Source organism: Talpa occidentalis, unplaced genomic scaffold (assembly GCF_014898055.3).
Source record: "Talpa occidentalis isolate TD23 unplaced genomic scaffold, MPIMG_talOcc4v2.1 talOcc4.6, whole genome shotgun sequence".
In the NCBI taxonomy this organism is placed as follows: domain Eukaryota; kingdom Metazoa; phylum Chordata; class Mammalia; order Eulipotyphla; family Talpidae; genus Talpa; species Talpa occidentalis.
In genome coordinates, this window is record NW_023604972.1 from 850822 (window position 1) to 875017 (window position 24196).

A 24196-nucleotide genomic window follows, 5' to 3' on the forward strand; every position below is an offset into this window, starting at 1 on the left:
CTGGGGCGGCGGGCCGCTCTGCGCCCACCCCGGCCCGGGCGCTGGGGACGGGTCGGCCCGGGGGAGTGCCCGCCCCGGCTGCGCCGCCGTCCGCCGGGCCCCGGGCGCCTCCCGCCGCCCGCCCGCGCGCTGCCCACCGCGACCCGCCGTCGGGGCGCGGGGCGGGCCGGGGCGGGGCGCGGCGGGGGCGGCCGCGGGGAGCCGGGGCCCGAGAGCCGCCCCGCCCCCGCCTCGGCCCCGCCCCCGCCCCGGCCCCGCCCCGCCGCGCTCACCCGGCCGCGCTCAGCCAATCGCAGGGCGCGTTGCTGGGCGGCGCGGCGCGGGCCGGGCCTATGGGGTGGCGCGTGTTTGGCGGCCGCGCGCAGGCCGCACCCAGCTGGCCGGCGCGGGCCGAGGCGCGGGCCGAGGCGCAGGCGCGGGCGGGGCCGAGCGAGCCGAGCCCACCCGAGCGACGGGCGGCCGAGCAGACCCGGGAGCCGCGGCCCGACCTTCTCCCGCGAGGTGAGGCCCGCGCCGAGCGGCGGCGGCGCGACGAGGCCCAGGCCCGGCGGGTCCGGCTCTCCCGCGGGCCCGCGCCCCGCTCCGCGCTCTCGGGACCCCGCAGCCCCTCGGGGCTGCCCCTGCGCCGCGGCCCCGCCGCCGCTCCCAGGGCCCCGCGCCCGCCGCTGCGGCCCCGGGCCCCGGTGGGCGGAGGCCGCGCGGCCCGGCGGGGCCCGTCCCCTGCCCCTGCGGGCGGCGCGGGCGGCGGGGGCGGCGGGGCGGGGGGAGGCGGGGGCGGGGCGCGGGGCCTGCGCTGCGCGGGCCGGCCGGCGGGGCCCGCGGTTCGGCCGCAGGTTGGGGTTTAGAGCCCGAGCCCGGCCTCGCCCCTCGGGCCTGTGCGGGGCTCTGGGCCCAGCCGCGCCTGCCGGGGCGGGGTCCGCCGCCCCCCCCCCCCGGCCGCGCGCGCCTGCGGTTCCCCGCGACGCGCCCGCAGAGCCGCTTCAGTCGGCGGCGCCTCCTCGCCCCCCGCCGGGCGTCGTCGGGCCGGGCCGCGGCTCGAGCGGTGCCGGAGAGACTTGGCGCGCGCCGGCCGTCCCGCCCGCGCGGCGCGTCCTCCTGCCGCCTCGTCGTACGGAGTTTGACGCGGAGCGAAGGAAGTTGCGGGCGCCCGGGAGCCCAGCCCCGCGCCGCCTCCCGCGCCGCCTCCCGCGCCGCCTCCCGCGCCGCCCGTCGCCGTTCAGCTGTGGACCGGCCCCGCGGCGCGGCGCGGCGGCCGCGGGCTCTTCATTCTGGGCCTCTGCAGACGTCTTTCATTTCATTTCATTTTGTTTTTTAAAAAAGATTTATTTATTTATTTACACAAGCACGGGGCACAGTCAGAAGCGCGGGAGGGCGAGAGAATTCACCAGAGCCAGAGCGGGAAGCAGAGCAGGCAGAAGGACCGAAGGACACTGCTGAGGGGAGCCGCGGGCGGCAGGAGAGGTCTGCGCGCCATGTGGGACCCTCCTCCAGGGCCGGGGAGCAGCCGGGGATCGAACCGGCGCCGCAGAGGCTGCGCCACCGGGGAGGCCCTGCAGACTCTGTCTTTTAAAAGCATAGATACCACTTCCACAAGAAACAGTTCTTTATTGCCTCCAGATACTCCGCGTTAACCTTCTCTCGTCTCCTGTGTCCCCAGCAGCCTGGGCCGCATCCGAAGGGCAGCCGTCCCTGCAGACTTCGTTTAACCGGTGGCTTCCCGCCCCGTCTTTGCTCTTCTCCTTCAACTTACTTATGACATTCCACGCTTTGCCCTGTGGAGTTACAGTCTGGATTTTACTGCCCGGAAGTTGCTGTAAATTGGTAGTTAGATCTAAAAGTGTGATCTCGTGCGGGCTGGATGTGCTTTATTAAGATTTGATTTATTTTGGGCAAGAAGGTTAGGGGGCAGACTGATGAGCAATCTTAGTTCTCGTCACTCAGTTTCGCTAGATGTTGAAAAATGTTGACATTTTAATTCTTTTACTTCACATATTAGTGGAATACTTCTCTAAAGAGAAATTTTCACTCCTTTATTTGATTACTTTGAATTACAGCTCTTTTAGGAAAGGCATGGTAAATTCTTAATTAGTCTCTATTATTTACTAGTTTTCAAAATAATGACTTGGCATCCTCAAGCAGTAGTCAGTGAGGGCCTCCCTGGTGGCACAGGGTTACAGTCTCAGTGCTGTTATCAAGCTATCTGCAGCCTCTGCAGCATGAGTTCGATTCCTGGGCAGGGAGCAGCCCACATGGCACAGCAGACCTCTCCTGTCTCCCTGCTGCTCCCCTCAGCAGTGGATTTCAGTCAACGCGCCTGTTCTGCTCCCCACTCTGTCTCTGGTGAATTCTCCTCCCCCCCCCGCCCCCGCACCTCTGGCCTACACCCCTATTCTTGTGTGCAGAAATAAATAAATCTTTTTTTTAAAGTAACTTTAAAAAAAAATCATTTGCTTTGGTTCAGCCCACTAGACACTGTCCTTATTGGTGCTCAGATTGGCTCATGTTTGTCCAGTATGGTCTGCTCAGGGTGACTCCTGACTGCTGCCGGCACGGATCTACTGGCCTCCCGTGGCTCTTTTTGTGGTATAACAAACTACATTAGGCTCAACTTGTACGGTTTCTGTTCCAACCCTGGAGCCAGTTATTTCTTCAAGGGGCCTTTATTTATTTATTTAGTTCAGACTTTAAAAGATTTATTTATTTATTTATTTATTTATACAAGCACTGGGTACAGTCAGAAGTGCGAGAGCGTGAGAGGATTCACCAGAGCCAGAGTGGGGAACAGAACAGGCAGAAGGATTGAAGCACTCTGCTGAGGGGAGCAGCGGGCGGCAGGAGAGGTCTGTGCGCCATGTGGGACCCTCGCTGGAGGTCGGGGAGGTCGGGGATCGAACCGGCACTGCAGAGGCTGAGGGCACCTTCACAGCCCAGCGCTCAACCGCTGGGCCACCGGGGAGGCCCAGGGCCTTGATTTATTTTTCTGGAGAATGGTACTGACTGACCTGCAGTCTGGGCCCTGGGGCTGTGCAGCCCGACTTGGCTGGTCTCTCCGTCAGCGTGCAGAGACTGGGGAACTTGTCCTGAGCTGGTCGAACAAAACCACAGGGTTCTGTTTTCCCTTCTAGATCTCACAGCAATGTTTTATTCTTCTGAGACAGGCGTCTTGATTCTGCTGCACGTTGTTTTATCACACACGGCTGCCTCTCAGCCTCAGAAGGATACACTAGGGTAACCAGCTAACTGTGGTACAGGCCAGAGGCATGGGAGGGTGAGAGGATTCACCGGAGACAGAGTGGGGAACAGAACAGGCAGACTGAAGAAATACACTGGTGAGGGGAGCAGCAGGCGAGACAGGAAAGGTCTGCCATGCCATGTGGGGTTCTTGCCGGCCAGGATCGAACCCGCGCTGCAGAGGCTGTGGACAGCTTCACAGCGCAACGCTCAACCTGCCTGCGCCACCAGGGAGGCCCTGAGAGGGGATTTTGCGTCCTTGCTAGGGATGTGGAGTCCATTACTGATTAAAGTCCCTTGGAGTGTGATTCTGGGCATAGAGTTCTTTTGTTTTTTTTTTTATTTAGCTTTCAGTATTTGGGGATTGCTTTTTTAAATTTTAGCTTTGTTAATTAGGTAAAATATTAAAAAGCTTTCATGCTTACCTGGCAGGGGAGATACCATGATCACAAAGATGGTTTTCCCAGGGTGGTGCTTGTCCATGGCACTCCGGGTGTGCTGACTCTTGCCATGTCCCCAAATGTGGGAAACTTGCCTGCATGATTTGTGGTAGTGGGGGACTGCGTTCGCGCGCTCCCTGGTAACACGATTATTTATTTGTTTTATGGAACTTTTTTTTAAAGATTTATTTATTTATTTATACAAGCACTGGGTACAATCAGAAGTGTGGGAGGGTGAGAGAATTCACCAGAGCCAGAGGGGAGAGCAAAACAGGCAGACTGATGAAGTATACTGCTGAGGGGAGCAGTGGGCGGCAGGAGAGGTCAGCAGGAGAGGTCTGCACGCCATGTGGGACCCTCCTCTGGTGGCCGGGGAGCAGCCGGGGATTGAATTGGTGCTGCAGCGGCTGCGGGCAGCTTCGTAACCCAGCGCTCAACCGCTGCGCCACCGGGGAGGCCCTATAGAACTTTTTTTTTTTTTAAGATTTATTTAAGCATACAAAAGCTGGGGTACAGGCCAGAGATGCGGGGGTGAGAGGATTCACCAGAGACAGAGTGGGGAACAGAACAGGAGGACTGAAACACACTGCTGAGGGGAGCAGCGGGGAGACCAGAAAGGTCTGCTGCGCCCTGTGGTGAGGGGATCGAATTGGCTGGCCGGGGATCAAACTCGTGCTGCAGAGGCTGGATTACCTCACAGTGCGGTGCTTAACCCCTTACGTCACCAGGGAGGTCCTGGTTTTTTATTTAAAAGAAAAAAAGCTTTCAGAATCAAACGTGTAAATGTAAGACAAGGCGCATGCAGAGGAGCCTGCTGCTTCTGCTCCCAGCCTCCGTGCTCCCTCCCTGCAGTCTCCATAGATGGCTCTTTAATCTCCTGTTTGTGGTGACATTCATCCCTCTGCTCTGGTAGATAAATAGTGGTGGACTAGATACATTTCTCCACCATGTGCTCAAATTTTTTTATTATGCTAAAATAGAGGCAACATAAAATTTTACCATCTTAATCATTTTAAAGTATATAATTCGGACGCATCAGTCATACTGTTGTGTAGCCATCACCACCGCCCGTCCCTGTAACCCTCCATCCCTGTATCAGTTTTGCATTTTTCTTCTTTAAAACAGCTGCCGTTATAGCTCCTTAGTTAGATGAACACACTTGGGTTGGTTTCAGAAGTGGTACTCCTGAAGTAAAATAGATTACCTGTTGATATAGTAAGTTCATTATTGTTAATCAGATTGTTAACATCAAATTTTAATAATCTGTTGCTTTACCCTTTATTCTCTTGCCATATACATAGTCACTGGACTTTGAGACATATAACTTTTTTTTTTTTAAAGATTTGTTTATTTATTTATGTATACAAGCACTGGGTACAGTCAGAAGCGCGGGAGGGTGAGAGAATTCACCAGAGCCAGAGCGGGGAGCAGAGCAGGCAGAAGGACCGAAGCACACTGCTGAGGGGAGCAGCGGGCGGCAGGAGAGGTCTGCGCGCCATGTGGGACCCTCCTCCGGTGGCCGGGGAGCAGCCGGGGATCGAACCGGTGCTGCAGAGGCTGCGGGCAGCTTCGCAACCCAGCGCTCAACCGCTGCGCCACAGGGAGGCCCAGAGACATAATAACTTTAAAGTGTAAAATATTAGACCTACAGGTTGTGAAGAAATGTCTGTAGCTGTGGTTATTAATGCTGATTTGCTCACATCAGTTGGGTCAGTTCTGTCTTCGGAATCCACTGTGAATCAGTCCTCCTGTCCCATCTCCGTGGTCACAGCCGGAGACTCGCTGCCATCGTCTCTCGGACTGTGCCAGCTTTCAGCTGGTCTCTCCCGGCCCTTCCTTCCTGCTCATTCTCCGCCCATCAGCCAGGGTGATTTACCAGGAGCTACCCACATGGCGCAGCAGACCTCTCCTGTCTCCCCGCTGCTCCCCTCAGCAGTGTGTTGCAGTCAGTCTGCCTGTTCTGCTCCCCACTCGGTCTCTGGTGGATCCTCTCACCTCCCCCCCCCCCCGCCCGTGCGTCTGGCCTGTACCCCGGCTCTTGCATGCATAAATACATAAAATTTAAATTGGATCATGTTCTGTCTTGCTTAAGACCTTTCAAAGACAGATGGTGGTTGCTTCTAAGGGGCCATATGGCTGTTGGGAGGGAGGGTGGGAGACTGACCAGTGTGTGGCCCCGTGATTGGATGATGTACTCAGAATAAAGTATGTCTGCAAACAAAATAAAAAAGTCCATTATACCCGTAACGAAATCCAGATTTCTTACCATGATCTCCAAGCTTATTTTCTACCTTTCTTCCTCTTGCTCATTTATTTTGCATTTCCAGAGGACTTCCTAGAACTTGCCTGGCCCTTTTTTGATTTAGGGAATTACATGTTGCTCCCTCTGCATGAATTTATCCTTGAAAGCCTGGTAGTTGAGTAAGGAAAAGAATGTCAAGCTGTGCAGGAAAAGTGATTTTTGGCTAAAGCTTTTGTCGTCATGTTTTATGGCAGTGCCTTACACATGCATCCCTACCCCTTCAGCCTGCTGAACCCTGACCTTGGACCAGGCAATTCAGATGAATCCCTGATTCATAACCACTGACTGCCCTTGGCCTTGCTCTTAGAAGTGGGCCCCCGTTTAACCAGTCTTGGCATGGACCAGGACCGCCATTCTGGAGGTGGCGTTACTACTGGGTACGTAGGTCGTGGTTAAGTGCCTCACGATTTTCCTTTGAGATTTTTCCAGCTCTTTTTAAATGATTACTGAGAAATAGAGATATGCTGTTAAATGTTGAATTGCTAAAATTTAGTTTATAATTTTGAGTTTTCATCTTCTTAAATACTTGTTAGGCATTGTGCTTCTGTGTATTATCTCACTTAATCCTCGTGACAGTTCTTTTATTTTTATTTTTTAAAGATTGGTTTATTTATGCATACAAGAGCTGGGGTACAGGCCAGAGATGCGGGGTCGGGGTGTGAGAGGACTCACCAGAGACAGAGTGGGGAACAGAACAGGCAGAGTGACTGAAATACACTGCTGAGGGGAGCAATGGGTGAGACAGGAGAGGTCTGCTGCTCCGTGTGGGTTGCTGCAGAGGCTGCGGATTTGCTTCATAGTGCGGTGCTGAACCCCTTGTGCCACCAGGGAGGCCCTCACTTGTTTTTAGATGCTCTGCTCTTGTACTTTATAAGGCTGGGATGAAGGCATAGATGGAGATTCTTTCCATGGTGAACAGTCTAATTAAGTAGATAATATATTTTTTTTCTTGGGCCTTCCTGGTGGCGCAAGGGGTTAAGAAATGATCTGTGAAGCTTGCTGTAGTCACTGCAGCACTTCGATCCCCGGCCAGGGAGCTACCCACATGGTGCAGCAGACCTCTCCTGTCTCCCGCTGCTCCCCTCAGCAGTGGATTTCAGTCAGTCTGCCTGTCCTGCTCCCCACTCTGTCTCTGGTGAATCTTCTCATCCCCCACACCTCTGGCCTGTACCCCAGCTCTTGTGTGTATAAATATATATTTTTTAATTTTTATTTTTTAAATATTTATTTATACAAGCACTGGGTACAGTCAGAAGCGCGGGAGGGTGAGAGAATTCGCCAGAGCCAGAGCGGGGAGCAGAACAGGTAGACTGACGAAATACACTGCTGAGGGGAGCAACGAGCGTGGCAGGAGAGGTCTGCGCGCCATGCGGGACCCTCCTCCCGTGGCCGGGGAGCAGCCGGGGATCGAACCGGTGCTGCAGAGGCTGCGGGCAGCTTTGCAGCCCAGTGCTCAACTGCTGCGCCACCAGGGAGGCCCAATAAATAAATCTTTAAAAAAAAAAGCATATATGGGCCTCCCCGTTGGCGCAGCGGGTGAGCGCTGGGTTGTGAAGCTGCCCTCGGCTTCTGCAGAGCCGGTTCGATCCCCGGCTGCTCCCCGGCCACCGGAGGAGGGTCCCGCATGGTGCGCAGACCTCTCCTGTCTCACCTGCTGCTCCCCTCGGCAGTGTCTTCAGTCTGTCTGCCTGTTCTGCTCCCCGCTCTGTGTCTGGTGAATCCTCTCACCCTCCCATACCTCTGCCCTGTGCCCCAGTTCTTGTATAAATAAATAAATCTTTAAAAAAAAAAAAGAAAGAAATTCGTTTTACCTTGAGTAGAATTTTCTACTTCATTATTCTAGTTCTGTCCCAGAATGAATTTTTGTATCTTATGTTTTTCCTGTAATATATTTTAGTTGTGGTTTAATAGAGCTACTTGGAGTCAGAAAGACCCGGTCACACCCTGCTGCTTATTAACTCTCCTGAGCTGGCGAGGAGAGGGCTCCTGGGGGGTGAGGTGAGGTGTGAGCGAGCTGGCTGTCCTCCCACCCCCTCCCTCCCTCCCTTCCTCCACCACAGGCCTTTGGGCAAGTCACTTCCCTTTTTCTGAACTTCGTTTCTTCACCCAGTGGGTGGGGTCATACCTTCCTCGCCTGCTTTGTAGTGTTTGCAGGAAGCTTACATGAAAAAGTACTTTGTCGGTGCCACCGTAAGGGTGCTGTAGCGGCAGGAAGGGCAGAGCTGGTTCTCTCTGATCCGAGCAGACGGGGTAAAGGAGAGTCCTGGAGCCCTCGGTAGGTTTCTCAGGCTTCTACATACAGTGCGGCAACCAGGGACACGGCCGGCAGGGCTGCTGGGGGGCCAGGAGGCCAGTTGGCCTCTCAGCCTGTGCCAGATGTTCGCTCTGGGTTCTCTGGCGTTCTTTCTCCCCTTCTCACTCCGGTTCTGTCTCCAGCCTCTGCTTCTCTTGGCGAATATATCAATAGCTGCCATGGCTCGCAGAAGTAAACAACGCAACTTACAGCAGTGCAACAAACACATGCCGGTGCTCCATCATCAGGCCTCAGTCCTCATGGCAGGAGGGCAGGAAAGCCTGAAAATCCTTATCCTGCAGGTGCGCTGCGCTATCCTACGCTTACTCACTACGCCTGGGTGCAGAAACGGAGAGGGGAGCCATGCCAGTATTGCCTTAAATGCTCCTAACGTGCACCCTCAGCAGATGTTTATTTTGTGCCTTTTGGCTGTGGAACATTGTACTGTGAAGTCAGGGGAGGCTGGGTGCCTTTCCTTTGAGCTAGCCAGACGAGGCGACGGCCTGGGACAAGAGGCGGCGTGCAGCTCAGCGCGCCCAGAATTTAGACTGGAGCCGAAGGATTGGGGGTCTTGAAGCTTTGGGCTGAAATCTCAGTTTTCATTTGAAGGTGTTGTTTCACTGTCTTGCTATTTCCGGCAAAGAAATCTGTTGTCATGATCTTTGTTCCTTTATATCGCGTTGCCTTCTTCTTTGGCTGCATTAATTAATTAATTTATTCTTGAAAAAGCTCTATTTATGCATGCAAGAACTGGGGTACAGGCCAGAAGTGTGGGGGGGTGAGAGGGCTCCCTGTGGGTAAGCTCCCTGGCGGAACTCAGACCTCAGGCCACAGTTGCCGGGGGTGGCTTGATAGTGCCGCACCAGGGAAGCCCCACAACAGTAACTTTCAAAAGTGTTATTTTGCTATTTTGCAGGCATATTTTAATTCTATGGCTTTTACTCACTTGCATGTCAGTTCCATCTCCTCATATGTATTTGCGGGACACCTGTCACACGCAGGCACATCCTGGCCACAGGGCAGGCACTGAGACACACTCTTTGCCCCCACCTTGGCTACTTATCTTCTGGAACAGAAGGCAGGGGTTACAGAAGTGCCGTAGTGTCAGGTAGTCAGAACTGCTGCGAGGACTGCGGGCAGGACCTGGGATGGGAGGTAAGGACGGGCAGGGCCTGCTTTGGGTGGGAGAGCAAGGTGGGCTTCTCGGAGGTGACATTTGATTAGAGGTCAAGGTCGTGTTTGGGGGAGCATTTGGGCATGGAGCCTTGTCCCTCTGCACATGGTTCTCTGCTGCCGCTTGGTGGCTGTCCCGAAGGGGCAGGCTATGCAGGGGAGGCATCTGGAAAGGCGCATCTGGCTGTGAGCTTGTGGAGGAAGCTGAGCAGGTGCCCACTGCCTGACACGGGCACTGGATGAAGCTGGTTGTGTGTGTGGGGCCGGTCCAGTCACCGCAGCGGTTAGTGGTGCGTGTCAGTGGTGGTGTGGTCACGTGGCCATGCCGTGTGGACCTGCTGGGGTGTGCTGCGGGCCCGTCTGCGGGTGAGGAAGCCAGGGGCCAGGGTGGACTGGCCCGCGCCCCACACTGCAGTCTCGTCTCGGCACGCCCCCGGTGGTGGGGCAGGCGTGGTGCCAGTGCACTGTCCCGTGCGCTTCGTCCTGCACGCGCGCTGTCACTCTGTCGCCGCTGGGTGACTTCTGCAACTCCTCACTGTCAGGAGCCGCCGCGGCCCCCGGCTCTGGAGCTGCACAGTGCCTGCTGCCGCGTCCTCAGGCGCAGGGGCCCCTTGATACCAGCGCTCGTGTCCCCTGGCCACGTCCAAGTCGCTCTTATAGAGATGCCCCCGTTCCCGCGCCCACCTGCGTGACTTTCCCCACATGCAGGTGTCTGCGGCGACCCCTGCGGTGGTCCCAGGCTGCCTTGGGCTGTGGGTTGGACTCCCTGGTGTGGGGGGTGGTCGAGGCGGGGAGCGGGCTCGCAGCTCCGGGCTGTACCCTGTCCTGCCCCCCACGGCCCTGTCTCCTCTTACTCTGAGGAGCTTAGTTTAAATCTGCCCCCTGCCCCTTCCCTCCCCTCCGTGGCGCGGGGCCTAGGACGTAGCGCTGTGAAGCTGTCCAGAGCCACCACGGCCTGAGTTCGGTCCCTGGCCAGGGAGCCCAGCTCTGCGGTGCGGTGCGGTGCGTGACACCTGCTGCTGTGAGAGGGACTCCGTTCCCACGGCTCCTGTCTCATCCTGACAGTTTGTCTTTGCTCGCTTACCGGGGGCGGGGCTTGGTGTCAAGTATTTCTTATCTGCAGATGACGTTGGTTTGAGTGGTGAGGCCTCGCAAATAAGGGGCACGTTGAGTCTAGGGGGTTCTGTTAGGCACAGCTGGAACGAGCCATGCTCCTGTCTCCCCGCTGCTCCCCTCAGCAGGGGATTTCAGTGGATCTGCCTGTTCTGCTCCCCACTCTGTCTCTGGGGAATCCTCTCACCCCCCCCATCTCTGGCCTGTACCCCAGTTCTTGTGTGTATAAATAAATAAATCTTTAAAAAAAAAAAAAAAGTCCTGCTTGACGGGAGCCCAGACAAGGTAACTAGATTCTCCTGTAAGTACCTGAAAAGGAGGGCTGAGGGAGACACTGCAGCAGAGGGTCTGTAGGAGGCACCCCTCACCGGCCTATGGGAGTGCCTGGGGTGCAGCAGGAGACCCGCTCCTGCTCCTCAGGATGCTCTTCTGCTCCTCCCCCCTCCACCCCACATCAGTCTCTCCCCAGTGGCCCTGGTCCCTGTGGGGCTGCTCAGGGTGTGTCCGGTGCCCCCAGGACTTGGCCGACTTGTCAGTCTCAGGTCAGGGCGGCCAGGAGGGCATCATCCCCATTTTACAGAGGGTGGAGCTGAAGCTGGGGGGGCAGATGAGGTGGTGGGCCACCCTGGGCTGGTGGGCGGTGGCGGGTCGGCCGCTGGCAGGAGGGGTCGGGGCGGCCTGGGCGCAGTGCAGTCAGGCAGATGGAAATGTAAACAGGGCAGGGTGCGCTGGAGTTCCTGGAGTGGTTCATTTGGCTTATCTCTAGCTGCCTCTCCCAGTTTTCAGAACCACACCCAAGTCTGTTTCAGTGAGCCGGGGTGGGGTGACGTTGGGGGCCGCCCCTGGGGTCTGGCCTGTGCTGACTCAGGTGGGGCACTTAGTTGTGCTTAAAATGTAAACGGGGCGGGAGGCGATTCTGATAGGAAGTTATTGCTGATTAAAATAACAGCTTGTTAAATGATGTTCTTGAAGTTTTTGAAATGAACCGTTCAGTCAGTCCCTGTTACGATCTCTCAGCCTTTAGCTTAGTAGACGCCGTCTTACTAGGACCCGGGTGCCAGGCGTCACGCCGGGTGCTTCCCTGCAGCCTTGGGCAGGGCTCGTGGGTTCCATGAGGAACCACGTGCCCCGACGTCCCACAGGCAAGTGGCGGGATGGGGGTGCTGCCTGGAGTCAGTGGGTGCTGCTGGGGCGCGAAGATGCCGCCGGAGGGGGCTGTTGCTGAAGAGATGGAAACGCCGTCCAAGTCCAGAGGGGATTACAGGGAAATGTCTACAATTACAGCCACGGGAGAAGGCAAAATAAAACGTTTGTCAGAGGATTTTTTTTTTTTTTTAAAGATTTATTTATTTATGCACACAATTGCTGGGGTACAGGCCAGAGGTGTGGGGGGTGGTGAGAGGATTCCCCAGAAACAGAGCGGGGAGCAGAACAGGCAGACTGAAACACACTCCTGAGGGGAGCAGAAGGGAGACAGGAGAGGTCGGCCACGCCCTGTGGCAGCTCCCTGGCCGGGGATGGAACTCGCGCCGCAGAGGCTATTGTGTCTTCACCCCTTGCGCCTCCAGGGAGACCCCGACAGCCTAAAACTTGCTTGGGCCACTTGAGCAGCAGTGCGCGTGGAGGACGAGGGCTGTGTGTGCACAGACGCTCTCGCCCAGGCCCTTGCTCACGGGAGAGAAGGCTCTGGGAGCCCTGAGCATAGGCCAGTAGGTGTACTGTGCTCGCTTCAGAGTTGTAGTGAGTGCGTCACGACTGTGAGAGAGAGAGAGAGAGACATGCAAGAGAGAGACAGGCGATCAGTGGCCCCCTGGGAAATTGCAGGTGGAAATGGCCATGAAAGGTGCCCTCACCTGTTCTCCAGAAAAAAGCCCAGAAGGCAGGGGCTCCAGGCCCCAGGAGCACTGCAGAGGGGTGCCCCCCCACTTCCTGCACGGGCCACCCCGTTCCATTCAGCTGCCTGGTGAGCGCGGCCTGGGCACGGCCTGCCCCACAGGGCCGCTTTCTGGGCTGTTCATCTCACCTGCCGTGTCCTTTGAGTGCCCGGCGTCCCCCCGGCCGGGGAAGACGTGCTGCAGGGGAGCCCTGGGTGCTGGTGAGGATCCTAGCAAGTGTGTTACCTGCTCCAGGAACCGAGGAGAAGTGTGTTACCTGCTCTTTGAACCATGTCGCTCCATCGGTCAGGCCACGTGGGCCCCAGCTGCCGTGGCGGCGCGGGGCGGCCTCCCGGGACGGCGGGTCACGCGCTGGTCTGCAAGCCAGGCCGAGTCGGTGCTCAGGGCCGGTGCAGGGCCGCGTACAGGTCTCTTCTCTGGGAAGGGTGCCGGGCGCCCCGGTGTGGGCATGCTCCTCCGTGTCCCCTGGATCTCGAGGGCCCTCCGTGGTGCGCAGCCAGTGTGTCCGGGCCGGCCAGCCGGCAGCGGTGTGAGGTATGTGCATCCCTCTGTCTGCAGGTTGCTTTCTGACCTGAATTGCAAGGTTTTATTTCCAGAATTTTAATCTAACCTCATGATTTCAAGGATTCAGAGACAAGTAATGGGCGGCTCTTTCTTTTTTAAAGGAGTGGGGTCTGCAAGAACGGGGTTCCCTCAGTCTCAAGAAGCTTATGCTTTTTTAAACTTGGGGTTTATGTTGAGAGGAGTTAGCATTGACGTAGGGACGCGCGGGCCTTCTGGGCAGTTCTAACTGCAGGCCTTCATGTGCCTGGTGCTGTTGGCGGTGAGGTTTCGTTGTGCCCAAGGTGTTCGAAACTGCGGTGTGATTGGTCGGAGCGCCTGGCGCAGGGGGCTTTCTGCCCGACTGAGCTGGACTCTGGCTGCTCAGGGCTCCTTCCTCTGAAGCCGGTGCTGACCGAGCGGGTGGGATGGGACCAAGAGGCCAGGCCACCGCGTCACGCTGGCAGTCACGCTGTCGGCGGGTCTCGAGTGCATCCGGCTGCCCAGCAAGGCACCCTCTGGAGGCTCGGCTTCCCCTGTCTGCTCTGCCTGCCTCCGGCAGCTGCGCACACTGGCTTCTCCCAGTCCAAGCCACTGGAGGCTGCTTCTGCAGCGTGTTTTATGCCAACTTTGTGGTTCTCAGAAACATGAAGCTCAAGACACAAGACCAGCCCCATACACGACGTCCCTCGGCGCTTGCCTGCGGGCCTCGGGTGTGCCCGAGTGCCCGGGTCTGCCCATTGTCTTCTCCGGGGCCTGCCAGCCTGGTGACTTTGCTCCCTGCCAGGCGAGCCCACGTTGGCGTGCGACTAGTCCGAGGGCGTTAGTTCCCTGCTGAGTATCGTGGGGGGCTGTCAGGTTCTGGCCCGGTGGACACAGCAGGGGCTGAGACCGTGAGTCCCCGGCCTCCTTGGGGCTCACATGCCAATAGGGGTGAAGGCGGGGGTCTGACAGCGATACTGGCACTGTGACCCTCCTGCGTGTCGGCGCTTGTCCTCAGCGGTGCCGGTTGGTGCTGGTGCTGTTGGCCTCGCCACTGCACAGGTGGAAACAGACCGGAAATTCTCCCAGCTTGTTGCGGGTCGGCAGGTGACTGGGCAGTCTGGCTGAGGCTGTGACTCGAAGGAAACCCAGTGCAAGCCCAGGTGACCTGGGGGCTGGGAGTAGGACTCCCCCAACAGGGATGGGGCTGTGGGGGTCTGGGAAACCACCCAGAACCAGGTGGGCGGGGCCTGATACCCCCCCCCCCCCCGCACCCCCAGCGATGCGGGGGTGGGGAGGTGTGCTCGTCCTGGGGGAGGTGAGGGCAAGTCCAGAGGCCTCTGCGGAAGGAGCGGGTGGGCCCGGTGTGTCTGCATCCCGCAGAACCGCGGCCGAGTCCAGAGTGGGAAGGCCCGACACTGGCTTCCCGGGCCGGGCCCTGGCAAAGGCACAAGCACTTGCACGGATGACCTGCCCCTCTGCGCAGGGGAGCACAGGCGGCGGGGGCCAAGGTCGGGCTGGAGAGCAGTCCCCGTGAGGGCTGAGTGGCTTCAGAGTGGGGGTGGCTGAGCGTGGCGGAGGAGGACCGCAGTGTGCGGGGGGCCCCCAGACTGTGGGCACTTGCCGCAGGCACCGGCGCTGGCCCTGGGAGTCCGCGTGAGGGCCCTGCTTGTGCCGCCCCTGCCCCGCGCAGTGGCTGCTCCTGCAGCAGGCGCCTGCCGCCCGCCAGCCCTCCCGCCACGCGCTCTTTGGGGACGCCACCGGCACCTGCTCTCGGGCCTGCCAGCGTGGCGCGCGCGCAGCTGGGCACTTGGGGTTGTGGCTCAGTTCTGGGGAGAGGAGTCTCAGGGCATAGTACGGGCAGGGCTGCTTGCCCTGGAGGCCGTGAGGGAGGTTGTCCGCCAGCCACACGACTGCAGCCTGCACTGCCCACCCCGGCTGGCCTCTGCCTTCATCCTCGCACGGCTGGTGCCTGCCTGCATGTGTCCAGGTTCCCTCTTCCCGTCAGTCCCCAGTGCCAGTCCATCAGGGCCCCTGCCGACCCGGCCTGCGGCCATCTTTGCTGATCATGTCTGCGGCGACCCTGTTTCCAAATAAGGTCACATCCTGAGGGGCTGGGTTAGGGCTTCGACACGCATGGGTTGGGGACACAGTGTACCCACGCACCCTCTCTGCGTCCCTCCTGTCTCTGCTGATATGGGAGTGGAGTCTTGGCACTAAGGGTGTCACGTTAATTTGTCTGTCCCTCCTTACGCTGTGACTTTGGTCAGTGGCGCCTTGCTTTGTCTGTGGGGGTAGCCCCGGGGAGGCTCAGCTCGAAGGCGGTGCCTGCACAGGTCACCTCTTGTTCTCCCAGGGACAGTCCACAAGGCTGTCTGGAGAGGGCGTCGGGTAGCCAAGGGCCCAGCAGTGGCCACCACCCTTATTATTCACGATTTGGTGTCTCCTGATTGATTTTCCATGGAGCAGAATCCTTCTCACCGGGCAGGCACCTTGCTCCTGGGGAGGAATGTTCTAAGGATGTTCAGAAACGAACAAGACCTGGGTTTCCTGCAGGCACTTGCTGTAGGTGGCTTTGTTGGCGGCTGCCTTCTCGTTTCAGCCTTTGGTCTGCGCGCCCTGACTTCAGCCGCTCGGACACAGGTCAGCGTGTCAGTGGTCAGACTGTTAGCTGTTAACCAGATGTCGTGCCAGGAGGGACGTGCTGAGAAATAACTGAACCTGCCCCGGCTTAGCCCGAGCTCAGCAGCTGTGCAGAGAAGCAGGAGTCTGGTCTACTTTGAGTTACTCATTAGTGTGGTCCCTGTCCTGAGCCTGGGCCTTTGAGGGGAGGAGGCCCAGGGATGCCCATTATCTGCAGGTCCATGGTGAGGGTGACCCCCGGGACACTGGAAAGGTGTGTCCGTCCCAAACTGCTGCTCGTCTGGTGTCAGCAGCTCTGTCCAGAAGCGCCTGTGAAAGTGTGCTCGTGCCGCGGCAGGCAGAGGCCACGGGCCTGGAGGGCTCTGTTCTGGCAGCCAGGGGGTCGTGGGCGTCTCAGACAGCTGCCGAGGGCTCCGTGTGGCGAGCCCGCCTGCCCTTCCCCCGCCCCTGTGCCAACCAGCACCCTATGTGGGGTTAGGGTGAGCGTATTGGTGGCATCGGGGATGGGGGACTGTGTAGATTTCCACTTAGCATGTCACTCTGTGCATGTGGTGACAGGAAAGCACCCTGGTTCCACAGGACGGTATCGCACGGATCTTAGCATGTGTGTTACAATCAGTTGTGTATTCTTTTTAAAGATTTATTTATTTATTTATTTACACAAGAACCGGGGTACAGGCCAGATTTTCGGGAGGGTGAGAGGATTCACCAGAGACAGAGCTGGGAGCAGAGCAGGCAGATGGACTGAAGACACTGCTGAGGCGAGCAGCGGGCGTGACAGGAGAGGTCTCCTCGTCATGTGGGACTTGCTGGCTGGCCGGCCAGGATTGAACCCGTGCTGCGGAGGCTGTGGACAGCTTCACAGTGCGGCGCTCAACTGCCTGTGCCACCAGGGGAGGCCCTGTATTTTTTTTTTTTTTTTTAAAGATTTATTTATTTATTTATCCAAGCACTGGGTACAGTCAGAAGCGCGGGAGGGTGAGAGAATTCCCCAGAGCCAGAGCGGGGAGCAGAGCAGGCAGAAGGACCGAAGTACACTGCTGAGGGGAGCAGCGGGCGGCAGGAGAGGTCTGCGCGCCATGTGGGACCCTCCTCTGGTGGCCGGGGAGCAGCCGGGGATCGAACCGGCGCTGCAGAGGCTGTGGGCAGCTTCGCAGCCCAGCGCTCAACCGCTGCGCCACCAGGGGAGGCCCGGCCCTGTATTTTTTTTTAAAGATTTGTTTATGCATGCAAAAAGTGGGGTACAGGCAAGAGATGTGGGGAGTGAGGATTCACTAGAGCCAGAGTGGGGAGCAGAACAGTCAGAAATCCACTGCTGAGGGGAGCAGCAGGGAGATAGGAGAGGTCTGCGGGCCATGTGGGAATCTCCCTGGCCGGCCAGGAATCGAACCCGCACTGCAGAGGCTAGGACAGCTTCACAGCGCTGCGCTCAACCTGCTGCGCCACTGGGGAGGCTCTTAAAGATTTATTTGTTTATGCACACAAGAGCTGGGGTACAGGCCAGAGGCCGGGGGAGGGTGAGAGGATTCACCAGAGACAGAGTGGGGAGCAGAACAGGCAGACGGACTGAAATCCACTGCTGAGGGGAGCAGCGGGCGAGAAAGGAGAGGTCTGCTGTGCCATGTGGGTAGCTCCCTGGCCGGCTGGGGATCGAACTGGTGCTGCAGAGGCTGCGGACCGCTTCATAGGTTGCGTTTTAACCTCTTGCGACATCAGGGAGGCCTGCCACCAGTTTTTTAATTGCTGATTTGTGAGCTCTCAGATTCCTGCTCTGTGACACGAGGAGCTCTCCACCTGCTCCCCGCGAAAACTCTGCCTGTGGCTTCTGAGGCACTTTCTCTTCTTGTCTCCATGCAGTTCCTTCTTAAATATTCAAAAATTATTTAATGTGCACTGTGCCCTGGAGACTGTTCTGCTCAGTCTCTGCTGTCCAGCTTGGCTCCCCGCCTCCAACTTTCCCCGACCCTCTGTGCCGCTGGCTCCAGAAGGCGCTCCCTGCTAGACTGTAGGCCCCACCTGCCCAGCTGTGGGCCGCGTCTGACTGGGTGCTGTGCCCAGCACAGTGAGTGGACGTTGCGGATGCTCAGTAAATGCTGCCTGGACCTAAATGCTGCTAACGCCGCGGCTCCGCGTGTCATGGAAGCAGCAGAGACTGAGCTCTTCCTGGGACTGGGGAAGGTGCTGCTTAGCGACCTGGTGGTTCAGGATGGATGGGACCCTAGCATTGTTGTTTCAGATAACAGATGGGGCTGAAGAATGTGAAACACGCAGCCCTGTTAGCAGGCTTTTACCTTGGAGCCATTTGGGTATCACTTTGGGATAGTTATGAACTAAAGCATTTGTATATTTTAAAAATGTTCCTCGGGAGCTCTCCCATGTGCGTGGATCCCAGATGGGAGCGACTGCTGTCTGTCCATCTGTCCCGGGGGTCCTGCATGGTCACTGCTGGTGCCTTTTATTTATTCATTTTTTACTGATGCTTTTTAGTAAAAATTTTGTTAGGTGAGATTTCTCCAGAAACAAACCGTGTGGCTGTTAGCAGACTGTGTGGGCACGGGGCAACACTGTGACTTGTTGTCAGATTTTTAGTGTCTGGTTCCCTTTTGGTTTGTCAGAGGGGATGACAGCGTCGTTAGATTATTTACTCTCTGGTGGAGGACAACGGCACGGATAGAAGACACCGCTGCTTAGCGGCGGGTGGGAGATGGCGGGTCAGCCATGGGCCTCAGGCCGCGGAGTCCTCACCCTCACGGCTCCGGCGGGTAGGTCAGCCAGAGCGTCCTCACACCAGACATGTTTACAGGCTGACGTGCTCAGTGTGAAATGCTTTTGGACATTGATTCCAAACAATGCTTTCTTTTATTTTGATTCATAGGAACCTCGCAAGATCGCGCAATGAATGGTGATACTCGGGCTGCCGTGGTGACCTCACCACCCCCGACCACGGCGCCTCACAAAGAGAGATACTTCGACAGGGTGGATGAGAACAATCCAGAATACTTGCGAGAGAGGAACATGGCACCAGACCTTCGCCAGGACTTCAATATGATGGAGCAAAAAAAGAGAGTGTCCATGATTCTGCAGAGCCCCGTAAGAGCAGCATCCCCGCCCGCGGGGCCCTCCACCCTGGACGCGGCTCTCCGGGCGAGTCCCGTCTGTCTTAATGCAGGACGTCCGTGCCGTGGGCGTGGGCGTGGGCGTGGCTGCTGAAGGGGCCTGTGCGAGTGGTCAGACACAATAAGTGAAAAACCTTCAGCGTCCTAAAGAGGAGGAGCTGTTTGTTTCTCCTCTTCACTCTCTCTCGGGTCTTTCCACATGGGGACCTTTGGAAATGGCTCTTCATGCTGCGACACCGGGCTGCTAGCTCAGCGGCCCCAGCGGCTGATTGCCGGCCTCGGGGGGCTGCCCGCGTGCTCTCGCGGTGCTAGCTGCGTCGTTTCTCCGGGTGAAGCTGCTGCCTGTGTGTGTTTCCTTCTTCCCCTTCTGGCCTGCTTGTGTGGGTCCCTCGGGTGTGTGTGGGGTTGTGGGCATGCAGTCCCTTTTCATTTGTGGACGGATGTTGGTGTCTCTTAAGTGCTGTTCGAGCAGCGGGGGGTTAGTAGGTAAGCCATGAGGTGTCTTAGCTTGGGCGGACCCTCTTGGCTGTTTGGTTACCGCGGCGTCGCTGGTGGGGGTGTGCGCAGGTTGTAGCTACGTGGCCTGAGGAGTCTTGGCACACACACAGCCCCGCTCAGGTCTACACTTCAGCCCCTAGTCGAAGGAGATGAGTGTGAACGACCGGCCGGAGCACTGCTTAGGAGCAGCCTGCGGTGGGGCTGTGCTGGGTGAGCAGGCCTCTGAGGAGGGAGGCACTGTCTGAATTGTGGGGTCAGGGAGGAGCCTGCCCTCCAGGGCAGTGGGGAGCAAGCGGGCGGGAGCAGCCTGAGCGGAAGTGTAGGGGTCAGAAGCTGCCAATGGGGCCTGCACCGGGAGGCAGCGTGAGCAGGTCCAGGAGGCTTTAGGAGCCCAGGCCGGGGGTTGGTTTTGCAAATCCCTTGTAATTTTCTTTTCTTTTTTTTTTTTTAAAGATTTATTTTTATTTATTTATGCAAGCACTGGGTACAGTCAGAAGCGCGGGAGGGTGAGAGGATTCACCAGAGCCAGCGCGGGGAGCAGAGCAGGCAGAAGGACCGAAGTACACTGCTGAGGGGAGCAGCGGGCGGCAGGAGAGGTCTGCGCGCCATGTGGGACCCTCCTCTGGTGGCCGGGGAGCAGCCGGGGATCGAACCGGCGCTGCAGAGGCTGCGGGCGGCTTCGCAACCCAGCGCTCAACCACTGCGCCACCGGGGAGGCCCCCTCGTAGTTTTCTGATTGTCATGTTTTCCTGCTCAGTGCCTAGAGCAGTGTCTTGGACTTGGCCTTGTGCGCAGGCTGAGTCCTGGAGCGCGCCTGCATGCGCATACAGTGTGCCTGAGGAAGGGCACTTCCTGCACCTGTCTGTGTGGACCTGAGGGCTGTTCGAAGAGATGGTCGCGTTTCGAGAAGGCGCACCCGCCGGGGCGGGGCTGCCTAGGCCGCCGTGGTGTCCCTGCGCCCAGCATGTCCACTGCGGCCTGGTCTCTGTCCCTGTGATCCGTGGCACTTCGTATCCGCACACGGCTGCCTGTCCTGCTACGTTCTGCTTTGTGACAGACGCGTGGCTCGTTTGTGTGGTTTACTTCATCGCAGCCAAAGCCTGTCGCTCTCACTCCCCTGCCTCCATGTGGCCTCGGGCGTCCGCAGTGCGGGAGGGGCAGGGGCGCTCCTGCTCGCCGAGGCATGTTCGATCGCTGAGTGCTCCTTCCGGCGGTCGCTGGGCTGTCTCTGGAGTGCCCCTTTGAAACTCAGCGTGAGCTCGAGATGTTTAGTGTGCAACAGAACCGCGGAAAAGCCCAAGTGCTTGTGACTCGCTGCGAACAAGCATTTCGCGAGCTCGCAGCTCCTGCTAGATAGCATTCGCCACGATGTGACCAGAAGATGCTTACTTCTTTGTGACTTGTGTGAAAAATTATTTTACTGCAGTTTGGCGATACCATCAATCACCTGCATTGTTTCAGCACTGACTTGGCAGTAAAATAACCTTCAACTGAACCTTTTTTTTTTAAAGATTTATTTATTTATGCATACAAGAACTGGGGTACAGGCCAGAGGTGTGTGTGTGGGGGGTGTGTGTGTGAGAAGATTCACCAGAGACAGAGTGGGGAGCAGAACAGGTGGATGGACTGAAACACACTGCTGAGGGGAGACAGGCGAGGTCCGCTGCGCCATGTGGGTAGCTCCCTGGCTGGGGATGGAACTCGTGCTGCAGAGGCTGCCGACAGCTTCATAGGAGTTGCATCTTAACCCCCTGCACCACCAGGAAGGCCCCAACTGAACTTTTCTATATAGGATTATTTGCTAGCGGATGTTTCAGGATTATTTTTTTAAGACATGCGTTTTGAAGATGTTCGCAAGCACAGAGTATAGAACATGAAAATGGCTAATAATCCATCTCGGAACTGCAGGGAGCAGGCCGTCTTTTTCTGTATTCAGAAACATGCTTGCTCTTATGAAAGCTGGTTATGTGCTTTGTAAGCTTCATTCAAAAACAGATCAGGAGCAGTTACTTAATTTTTTTGACCTTGCATGTTGAATGCGTGTGTATGAATTTCACTGTGAGGCGGTCAGTGTATTCAGTCAGTTCTCTGCGCCGTAGCCTCTTTCCCTTCTGTCGCCAGCGCAGGCGTGCATACATCTTTGAGCACACTTGTGATTATTTCCTAAGAGCTTGTCTCAGGGATGGAGTGCCTGCTTTCCAACCACTCAGCTCCCTCCCGGAGGCAAGCCCAGGATGCTGCTGGCCGTGGGCTGGATGCACGTATGCGTGTGCCGTGCTGCTCTGCCCGAGAACTGAGTGGAGCCGTCTGTGTGACAGTTCAGCCTGCCCACCCCGGACAGAAGCAGGGGCGTCTCACTGTCTCGGTTTGCCTTTTTCAGGCTTTCTGTGAAGAATTGGAATCCATGATCCAGGAGCAGTTTAAGAAGGGGAAGAACCCCACAGGCCTGTTGGCACTGCAGCAGATTGCGGATTTTATGACCACGAACGTCCCGAATGTCTACCCAGCAGCTCCGCAGGGAGGGATGGCCGCCTTGAACATGAGTGAGTAGCTCCCGGCTCTGTCTGTGCGCTTTTGTTTGCGTGTGGAACTTCTGGCCCTTCTCGTGTGAAGTGAATGGACACCCGACCACATCACACTCAGTGCTGAATCTCTGGGGAAGTAGCATGTGTGAGTTAGAGCGACGGGGAGGCTGTGCACCTGAAAATGTCTTGAGTTTGGAGGGATCTGTTGTGAGCCAGGGAGGCTGTCCTTTCTCAGGCAGGTGACTGTTTGTGACCCGTGAGAGGACACTTGTGGAGGCGCAAGTCAGTACTGCTGGGACCCACTGCAGCCAGGCCAGTGTTCTTTACCCTCTGTTCCTCCCCGAGGGAGAGCAGAGGGAGATGCTGGATGGTGAATGTGAGCAGAGAATGGTCAGCTCCAGGAGGGCGGAGCTTTGCGTGGCTGTTAAGTGTGTCAACAGAGCGTGACAAGGCGGCATCCAGGGCAGAGTCTGACCTGTCGTGTGCTATGCCCGCCAGTCTCCGACGGCCCGTGGGCTAGCCAGCTTCTGTGCGAACGAGGGAAGGAGCTGGTTTCTGTTCGGTCACCTGGTGTTTGCTGTCTCTCTCTCTGTCCCATGGTGTTCTTAGAAATGCACTGATCTTCACCAGCGTGATGTCATTAGTGTCTGGAAAGGCTTAAGAATCGCTGACTTAGCAGCGCAAACCTCTGTCCTGAAGTTAGAAAGGTTTTCATATTTTCACATGACCTCTTAATGGATTTTGATGACATTTCACATCTATTAGCTAATGAAAGAATAGGCACTTACATACTGTTTTCTAATCAGATAGAGGAAATTTTATTTCAGTAATGCCACAGGAAAAAGCAAGGGAAAAATAGAATTCGCCCTAATTGATCTAAGAGTTTCCTAAAATTTTAGAAACAGATGTTATCCTTCGCTGTAGAACATAATGCAGACAGAAGGTAGTGACAGGACAGATGATACTGAGCTTGCGGGTGACTGGGGGGCGACGCCCGTGTGACCGCCCGGCCGAGGATGCGCGCTGGCCTCTTGCCCTGACTGCTCCGGGCCGGGGCTGCCCCACCTTTCTGTGCGGCTCTGTGTTTATACTGAGTGCTTGTGAACCCTCTTTAAACCACAGGTCACAGTTCATCTCCCTTTTTTCTCCTTGCAAGTTAAGTTTGAAAAAGATGGGTTTGTTGACCTGTGCAGTGTGCCCAGATGCTGATTTTTGCTGATTCCATCCCAGGCGCTAGTGTGTCTTCATTTTCTGCACTTGCCTTGACCTCAGGCCCGGCTGCCATCTCGCCAGCTGTGCTGTGCAGACAGCGGTGCCCTCTCAGGAGGCCTGGTGTCCGCGGGGTCCCTTTGCCAGGTCAGCAGCCGTGGAGGCTCCATGCCGTTACGTAACCAAGGTGCCAAGATGGTCACTCCTCCTTCCATGGCTATTGGAATTTTTCAGTGAAGGAATTCGTCCCCTCGTCCTCTTTTTGGTTACCCAGTGTGTATCGGAACGGTTTGTGCAGGAAAGCAACCCTGTTTAAAATAAGAAGTCTGCTTGCTATCATCCCTCTGAGGTGACCAGGCACCATGTTTTTAGTATTATTTTGAACTTACTGGTTTCAGTACATTGAATGTGTTTGGAAACGTTGTAGTTATACCTGTTCTTACCCAAATTGTCCCATCTTGGACCACTGGGAGATCCAGGTTCACCCCTGAGCCCAGCAGTCTCTGACCGCCTCCCGGCCGGCTATCTCTGGCAGGCAGGTCTCGGTGCCCGGTGCTGGCCCTGCCCGTCTGGAACAGCCCTCTCCTAGAAACCTTGTTCCTTCTGGGGCAGTGGAGTTTCGTGTGGGTGCTGGGAATGTCCTTTGTCATCACGTTATCTTTCTTTTCCTTTTTAGTGGTCAGAAATAGGAAATCATGGGTAGTATTCTTTATTGGTATATTGAAATTGTAAGTAAATTATAAATATATTGAAGTCATGACTCAATTAAAATTCATTATTAAGGGATTTTTATTTGCCCTCTCTGTTTAACACTTGTCTTCCTTTCTTCCACCCCAAGAATTCTGGTTCTCAAAACAGAGTATTACGTCATCATGCACTTTTTTTTTTTTTTTAAATAGAGGCATGTTTTATTTATTTATTTATTTGTTTTGTTTATACATGCACTGGGTGCAGTCAGAAGCGCGGGAGGGTGAGAGAATTCACCAGAGCCAGAGCGGGAAGCAGAGCAGGCAGAAGGACCGAAGGACACTGCTGAGGGGAGCAGCGGGCGGCAGGAGAGGTCTGCGCGCCAGGTGGGACCCTCCTCTGGGGGCCGGGGAGCAGCTGGGGATCGAACCGGCGCCACAGAGGCTGCGGGCAGCTTCGCAACCCAGTGCTCAGCTGCTGTGCCACCGGGGAGGCCCCTTTTCTTTCTTTCTTTTTTTTTTTTTAAAAGATTGATTTATTTATTTATAC

The 24196-nt window shown here is 56.7% G+C and overlaps 1 protein-coding gene and 1 non-coding gene across 6 annotated transcripts in view; both read left to right on the forward strand.

Annotated features, from left to right (window-relative positions):
- The first annotated feature begins 429 nt into the window (after nt 1–429).
- ADD1 (adducin 1) overlaps nt 430–24196 on the forward strand; it is a 49125-nt gene continuing 25358 nt past the window's right edge. For all 5 annotated transcript variants that reach the window (XM_037530748.2, XM_037530750.2, XM_037530749.2 and 2 more), the window contains exons 1-3: nt 430–501; nt 18488–18702; nt 21607–21769. In XM_037530748.2, coding sequence (XP_037386645.1) covers nt 18508–18702; nt 21607–21769 — 358 coding nt within the window. In that variant the 5' untranslated portion in view covers nt 430–501; nt 18488–18507. The remainder of the gene's footprint in view (nt 502–18487; nt 18703–21606; nt 21770–24196) is intronic.
- LOC119230240 (U1 spliceosomal RNA) lies at nt 3649–3812 on the forward strand. Its single transcript, XR_005121702.1, has one exon. It is a non-coding gene; the product is annotated as a U1 spliceosomal RNA (small nuclear RNA).